This window comes from Nestor notabilis, unplaced genomic scaffold (assembly GCF_000696875.1).
Source record: "Nestor notabilis isolate BGI_N333 unplaced genomic scaffold, ASM69687v1 scaffold8581, whole genome shotgun sequence".
In the NCBI taxonomy this organism is placed as follows: Eukaryota; Metazoa; Chordata; class Aves; order Psittaciformes; family Psittacidae; genus Nestor; species Nestor notabilis.
The window spans coordinates 23,413-31,722 of NW_009913338.1; the positions used below are offsets into that span (position 1 = coordinate 23,413).

The following is an 8,310-nucleotide window of genomic DNA, read 5'->3' on the forward strand; positions in this document are numbered from 1 at the left end:
ATGACGGGGAGGTAACCCATGCTCTTAGCAGCATTTCAGAGTCTCTTTAAAAAAATTAAGCCCTGGTATTGATATCACAGTTTGGAGCAGTTCACTCAGACATTTTAACCATCCTGCAGCACTTTACTCAGACACCACCTGTCGAAACTTTGGAATCATCATTTTAAAAGAAAAACATTAAAACCTGAAATCCTTTTCATTTTCAACATAGAGAAGGAATGGGAGTAATTTAATTCTTCTCCCCAGAGCCTCCCATGTGAGCAATTTGTTTCATTATCCCCTTCCCAGGACAGGTTTTGCTTATGCATGATACACATTATACAAAGCCATTAAGTGCTTGAATGACAAATGTCCATCTGTCCCCAGTGCTCCCACCAGCCCACTGCCCTGGGGTCGGGCATGCTGCATTCACCAGCGCCCCAGGAATATTTCCAAGGCAGGGCACACTTGGATGTTTCCAGATGCTACTATGGGGTTAAAGCCCCAATTTCCATGGAGCCCATCCCAGTTCACCAGCATGAAGCATAGTGCCCATGCTGCAGCCCAGGTACATGGGGCATGGCTGGTACCGGATCAGAGCCTGTCAGCCTGTGCCCTGCCTAGTAATGGAAAATCACCCAGCACAGCCCAACATGTTCTTCTGTGCCCGTGTGGATGCACAGCACTGCGACAGAACCCCAGGCTCCCGGCTCTGGAGTGCACACGTGTGCATTACACAGGACTAGAAGGTATTAATTACACTCACACACCACAGGGCTGCCACTGTGCTGGCAGGTAATGATCCTAAGGAAAGAAAGAAGTCATCCACAGCCCCTAAAGTGTCTGCTGATCTGGTTTCAGACACAGTAAATGCGTAAGATTTTTGGCGTAAGTTTTCGAGACTTTACACATTTCATTGAAATGATCAGTTTTAAAACGTGGCTTGCTTGAGGTAAGGACCTTTTGCCTCGGGAGAGCTGCGTTTGGTACCTTTCTTCGCTAGCTTTGCCTGCAAACCTGGAAAAATGGCATTGTGTGTTAACAGAGCTCTCAAAGTGTTGTGTTCCAACGGCTGCACGAACAGCCCACCCCGGGGAGAAGCAGGTGCTGGTGGTTTACACACCCTCAGTGAGGGGACTGGGAAAGTCCTTCCATGAGGTGTGTTTGGACAGAGGGGGTGACTGCAGTGCACAGCCGTGGGGTAAGTTCCACGGGAGAGCTTGCAGTGGGTCAGGGCATGATGTGGGGAGGCTGCCTCTGGACCTGGGGCTGGAGGGGTGCCCCCATCACCCTGCTCCAGCCATGGGTGAGAGCCACGACTGCTCCCCAGGTCCTGCCCTCTAGAAGCTGCAGGAAGGGAGAACTGAGCCACAGCCCAGAGAGATCCCACATAGTCCCCAGGGACAAAGCCAGCCTGTGCCAGAAGACACCATGGGACAGCTCATCAGCACCTTCATGGAGACTGTTAAGCAAAATGTAGATTCTTTTAGTAAGATGGAGCAAATCAAATGTACTTTGGGTGCCATCTAAAGGTGCTTTAAACAACTTCCATTAAGGCAATGGTCTACTAACTTCGAATGAAACAATGATGCCTCCTGAGGTCTTTCTGCTAAATACCTGATCAGGCAGAAATCTGAAGGGATGGATAGATGCAAAGTTAACACATCATCAAATGGTTATTTGTTCAGAATAAGCAGAATATTGGGTAGTTGATCCCTATTTACATGAAAATAAAGACATGTTACAACATAGGCAATGCTTTAAATTAGGAGGAAGAAAGAAACTGGAGAAAACACAAAACATTTCACAACATTTCATTTCCCAGAAAAAAACCCTAAATATAATCTTCATAAACCACAAAGGCAACAACAATTTTCCTTCATAAGATTAAATTCATGTTCATGAAATATGCAAAACACTCTGATGGCAGCGGCCCATTATCCAGCAGAAATATTGTAGAAACAGCACAAATGGAAGGAAGCATTTCTCTGGCAAACATTATTTAGCACATTTCCTCCCTGCATTATCAACATCAGGAAAACAAAAGGCCAAGGAACAACTTGCCACTCGTGGGAGGAGGTGACGGTCCATGGTCATGTCCCATCAGGCTGTGGGACAGCCTGGCCTCATCCTGTGAGACCAGTGGTGTGGGACCAGTGGGATTCCTCCTGCCTCCTGGTGCCACACACCCAGCACTGGGAATGGGGTGTCCATGAAGGAGCATCACCCACTGGTGAGGGTGTCCTCACCTAACTTCTGCCTAAGAGCTCATCTCAGTCTCCCCTCTGGCAGGTTCAAGCCATTCCCCTTGTCTTGTCCCTCCATCCCTTGTCCAAAGCCCCTCTCCAGGTCTCCTGGAGCCCCTTTAGGCACTGGAGCTGCTCTAAGGTCTCCCCTTCAGGAGCCTTCTCTTCTCCAGGCTGAAAGGACTGGCACTGACGGACAGGGCTCGGGCCCTTGCTACCATCTGCAAACCTCCACATTCCACTGACATCACTGCCACGACACAGAGAGAGCTGCAGTGTCAAGCTGTTAAGTGCAGAAAGTTATGTGGAGCAGGTGAAAGCAGGATTTGCTGCCCCATTCCAGCTATAAGTAACCCCAAAATTCCCCTTGCTAGGTGACTGTAAGCTTTTGATTTTGAGAACTGGTTCCTTTTGGCGTGTGAGCTGCTCACATTGCTGCAAAGCCAAACATGACTGAGTGAGTACAACTTGTCTTGCTCTGTTCTGACTGAACAAATAAGGCAGAATTTTCCTAAGCATGAAGTTAGAATTTGCTCAAAGGTTACTTCCCCCTCAATTACAATGACTAACAATGCATGGTACATGAATCAGAGCTTTTAAAATCCCAGTGGGAATCCATTAACCATTCAGGGCTGGACGGGTGGCACGGCTGTTACCCAGAGGTGCAATCCCATTGCTCTGTGGGATGCAGGGAGCTGCTCATGTTGAGCTGTTCTGTGTCTCTATGTCACTGCAACCCCGGTGAAGCTCAGTGACCTCATGTTACTGATGGCTCCTGCCTTATACAGGGAAACAACCCCCCGTTTTCAGTTATAGTGTGTTCTGAGGACAGCCTCGTCACAGAGAGCAGAGCTTTTAGATGAGGTGGCACCAGCCTTTCCCCCACAACACCCTCAAGGTACAGGAGCCAACAGCTCCCATTGAAATCAATTATGGTGGAGTCAATGGAGCTGAGAGTACTTGAAGTCATTCAGGAAGCACTCAGGGCTTGGTAAAACAATGTAATTTAATTACTACAGTTGGATAATCAGATTCTTTCAAGCAGGAATTAAAAAGTTTTATTTTTAAAGGCAATTTAGAAAGCACAATGTCAAACCACTTCCTTCTAACTAAGAACATATTTGTTTTAGAGCTTCTGCATTAGAGGCCATTAGTGTGGACTTCCCATGGAACACAGCAAGTTTATTTAGGATGTACATGAGCCATCCCTTCACTGTGATGCATTAAATCAATGCTGCTGGTAATGTATGTTTAGAGAAGGAAGTACTTACACTGCAGGATACTGGTGCAGTATCAATAGATCAGTTGGTTATAAATTACTTTAATATCCTCTTGATAAAAATAAAATAATCGATAAGGGGAAAAAAATCCTTTAACCTAAAGTCTGCGAGAATGGGTGGCTAAATAAAGGTACATAGCACCCCATGGACTATTGGAGCTGTGCACCATGTGTCAGCCACTGCAGTTCATTATCATCATGAAATGGTTTGTGCTGGAAAGAACCTTAAAGCTCCTCCAGCTCCAACCCCTGCCCCGGGCAGGGACACCTTCCACTAGAGCAGGTTGCTCCAAGCCCCTGTGTCCACCCTGCCCTTGAACACTGCCAGGGATGGGGCAGCCACAGCTTCTCTGGGCACCCTGTGCCAGCGCCTCAGCACCCTCACAGGGAAGAGCTTCTGCCTCAGAGATCATCTCAATCTGCTCTCTGGCAGGGTCCCGACATTCCCCTTGTCTTGTCCCGCCATCCCTTGCCCAAAGCCCCTCTCCAGGTTTCCTGCAGCCCCTTTAGGCACTGGAGCTGTTCTAAGGTGTCCACTTCAGGAGCCTTCTCTTCTCCAGCTGCCCCAGCCCAGCTCTCTCAGCCTGGCTCCAGAGCAGAGCTGCTCCAGCCCTTGCAGCAGCTCCGGGGCCTCCTCTGGACTCGCTCCAGCAGGTTCATCCAGACATAGCCAACACTGCACCAGCCCTGTGGTGGGAGGTTCTAAAGGGATTTGGATCATAGTCAAGGGATAATGACTTAGAAGAGACATGGCTGATTTTATACTGAAACACTGAACGCTATAAAAATTGTGGCAAACACAAAAAGATGGTGACATCAAAGAAATACTGACAGGAGACCCAAAACATGCATCACAAGAACATGGGTGTTCCATTTGTTCCCATGTCCTTGGGAAAGGCAGCAACAGTGAAGGGATATGGTCCTGCACATCACTGGGTACTCACAAGACTGTGTGAGTCTGTGATGGCAGTGGAGAAGAAATCATTCCAAAGCCCAGAAAGCATTGGTGGCCTGCCAGGCTCTCATGGAGGAGCTCCCTCCTGCCCACAGGAGCTCTCTCCTCCAAGCACCATGACCCAGTTTAACTTCCCCAACCAGTCTCCAAACGCACTGGAGGAATACTCCGAAGCCATAAGCACAGAGCTATTTCTGACTTGGAGACTCCGCCAGTTGCACCTGAGACTCAAGGGGTTCAATTGGGTGATCAAAGGCTGATCAGCACAAAGACCCCCTGAGGACCAGATGAGCAGTGATGGGTGAGGAGCACCAGCTCCTGGGGAAAGCCACCAAGGTGGGTCACAGAGAGGAGCCCCTTCCTGCAGCCCTTGTTGAGTGAAGGGGGTCATTACCTACAGGGTATAGGACTGACTATGAGATGCAGAAGAAAAAGCATTCTGGATTTGTGTAAAGCTCCTTATGGGATGTTTTTGCAAAGTAGCAAGGGCAAGGAAAGGGAGGGACCAAGGGGAATCAGCAAGGAACAAATAGTGGGGAAACAGAGGCATAGGCCCAGAAACACAGCTGGTTTGTAGAATTCCCCTAAGCCAAGGCCTCTTCCTGATCACTGAGGTGTGAACAACATTAACAGGCACTGACATGGCTGAAAAAGTTCCTTAGAAAACATCCTGATAGTTTTCAAAGAACATTTTGACATCTCTACTAGTGAATGGAAACCAGATGTAAAGCAAGCTCCAGGGTCTGAATGCCCATGAGCCAGTCATCTGTGCCCAGCACTCAGCCTTCATTTACTATCAATTACATAACAGCAGGACACACAGAGATGCAGATACAACACGTACCAGCCTCCGGATTTCTCTCTCACACTCCCTCTTGATCCTGCTGATCTCCTCTTGGTGCAGGTGATACACACTCCTTATCTCTGCTGCTTTAATTTTGTCAGCCTGGATGACCATGGTTAAAGCCTCTTCCACTTGCTTCTTGGCCCCCTTCAGCTCTGAAATTTCTTGCTGCATTTTTATTTTCTCAACTTCAAAGCCCTTCTTGGCCTCCTCCTTGGCCTCGGTCAGCAGCACCGTCTTCACTTTGTCGGGAGCCCCGTCACGCACAGCGTTGAGGAGCGTCTGCAGCCTCTGGATTTCATTGTCTTTGATTTTTATTACTCTCAGCAGTTCAGCCTCGTGCTGTCTCAAAAGCGTTTCTCGAACAGCTTGGAGCTCCTTCATTTTGTCTTCATGAAGCTTGACTTTGAGCTCTGTTACCACCACTGTACTTTTATGCTGTTCGTGCTCTTTGATCTGCTTCACTTCCTGGTTTTTCTCCCTTTCCAACTTGCTGACCTGGAAGGAAAAATCAAAACCTGATTACCACAAATCATGGCATTATTTAAAAACGGTACAGATCACTTTACAGTATTAGACCCCAGTGTTGCAGGTCTGTGCCTTGGAGTGAAAGCCCAGCCCGGTGGGTCAGTACGCACACACCGACACGTCTGCATTTTGTTCATTCTTTATGATCCAATACTTTATCACATATCAAACACGCCTTTCATAAGGGGGTTCCAGGTTGAACTCTGAGCTCTGCCACAGAGCCTTCATGCTGTAGACTTAGGAAAGAGCACTTTTCTCTCTTGATGCATTTTGTGTGAAGAAAATACGTGACAAACCCCTGTAAAACATCTTTACAGGGAAAAGGTTTCTGACAGTCAATGGCAAACACTCAGTCACTGCCGCAGCTCTCAGTGGAATCAAGGTTTGGTGGGTACCTTGTGGGGATCCTTAGTAACACAGTCACCAACGCGGGCAGGAGGCCCCGGGGTTGTAGAAGTGATTCCACATCTCCCACAAGTGTGTTTGCCATGGCATGGACAGGGCTGCAGACCTGAGCCTCTCCTTTGGGCAGGGGTGCTGCGGGCAGGGAACGCATGTCTGCTGTCTTTAGTGCCCTATAACATCTACCAAACAGCCCGTGCACATGTTTAAGTGATAGAATTAAGAAGTGGCTATGTCATACATTGCATTTAATTACTGAAGTGTTTATTGGGAATACATATTCCAGTCAATGCTGTTCAGTAAAGATGCCTTTTTCTTCCTCAGTTGACACAATCAGGTTTCCTTGCTAAGAATATGTCTACACCTGCCTCACAAATAGAGCACTGCAGAACCAAACTGTGCAGGGCCAAGAAAGAACCGTGGCATTATGGAGAACTTCAGTAATTCTTCTAAGGAAAAAGAAATTTGTGAAAATAAGAAAAAAATAAGAAAAAGACCCTGACAAATTTGCAGAAAAGACCTTCCTTCACTGGGAAGCAGCATAAGCAGAATATCTGCACATTTAGAAAAAGAGAAGCAAAAATGTATCATTATCACATTGCAAATTATTGATTTGAGGATGACAGTCAAGGCACCAATGCTGATTTTAGCATCTTTGTTAAACCACGACATAATAACATCCCTTGCAATCTTAGGGACAAGTTAATTTGCCCAATTCAGTGCCCCCTAAAAAGCCTGAGTAAACACAATATAAATAAGTGTCATACATTTATGCCAGAAGCACAAGCCTGGGTGAACTGACCACTGGCTCCAGACACAAAGAGGAAGTGTCTGCTCAGGAACTAGCCTAACGCATGTGCAATAGGTGCTAGAAGCAGGTAAGTGTTTAAGATAACACACACTTAGGAATTAGCCACTAATTCTGGGTAAGTCTGGGTCCTTGCTTTCTTTTTCAGCTGGGTATCTGCAGAAGCTCTCACAGCACATCCCAGAAGAATCCACGAGAAATGAGATTTTAAGCTGTTATTTCAGCACGTGCAGGCACTCGGATCCCAAATGCACCGTAAGCACACACATACGCACGGCACAGAAAGCCTTGTGAAGCCCCAGCCAACCGCATTTCATCAGATGCTTTTTAAGCAATGAATTATTCAGTAAAAATAACCAACTATCTGATTACGGAAGAGTAGTCAAAAGGCATTTGAATTGAAAACCATACCATAAACTGCAAAGAAACCATGATGAGAAGTGGCTTGGGAGGGCAGAGAAGGAAAACGGGGTCCTCATGCTTAAAACTGAAAATGATGCTTCACAACAAAAGGATTAACAGATGTTCAATTTTGTTATTTCGTGTGTGTATTTTAAGTTTCCTTAAAAATGGGAATCACAGTCTGTAATGCCTAACAATGACAACGAATAAACGGAAAAATGCAGAGGTAGTGCATGTCTCTGTTAACTTCCTGGAATCAAAAAAACCCAGAGTTGATCAGCAGAAACTAATTCAGGAGGTGAGGGGAAAGCAAACAAACTTTCCACGCCCTCTCTGGAAGGGGCTGAAAGCTCCCAAGGCTGAGGTTTGAGCTGCAGTAGCCGCTGCTCTCACAGCTCGGGCGAAGTGGCGGCTCCTTGACCACTGGTGACCAGAGCAGGAGGCGGAGCCGGGGCCTGTGGCCGGACATCTGGAAGTTGTAAGGAGCCAGTATGAAGGATTTTGAGCATAAAATCCAAGTGAAATCAGTGTAAATGTGAAGGAGATGAATCAGCAAAGAGAATTTGTGAATAACACCAATTGCACTCAAACCCCTCCCTGGAGCCACCCTCATGAATAGGTAAATATTTACTAGAGGAAGTTGTAGTGAGAGAAGCAAAGGAGGAGGACAGCTTTCAGCCATGTGATCCTGCCATCTGCTCAGAGCAGATGTTTGGGTTTCCAGACCTTTTGCTGGCATTTAGCTTTGTGATATTTCAACTTTGTTTCTCCCTGGATGGTGGGAGGAAGCGCAGAGCCCGTCCTGCCCATCCTCGCTGCTCGCCTCTCCTGCCGACAGCCGTGCACTGCATCCACAACTCTTACAGA

At 47.1% G+C, this 8,310-nt stretch overlaps 1 protein-coding gene across 1 annotated transcript in view; it reads right to left on the reverse strand.

Annotated features, from left to right (window-relative positions):
* The window catches only part of JAKMIP3 (Janus kinase and microtubule interacting protein 3), a 27,535-nt gene that overhangs the window by 18,638 nt on the left and 587 nt on the right, over window positions 1–8,310 (reverse strand). The window contains exon 2 of the mRNA XM_010023161.1: window positions 5,304–5,801. Within this exon, the coding sequence (XP_010021463.1) occupies window positions 5,304–5,801 (498 nt within the window). The remainder of the gene's footprint in view (window positions 1–5,303; window positions 5,802–8,310) is intronic.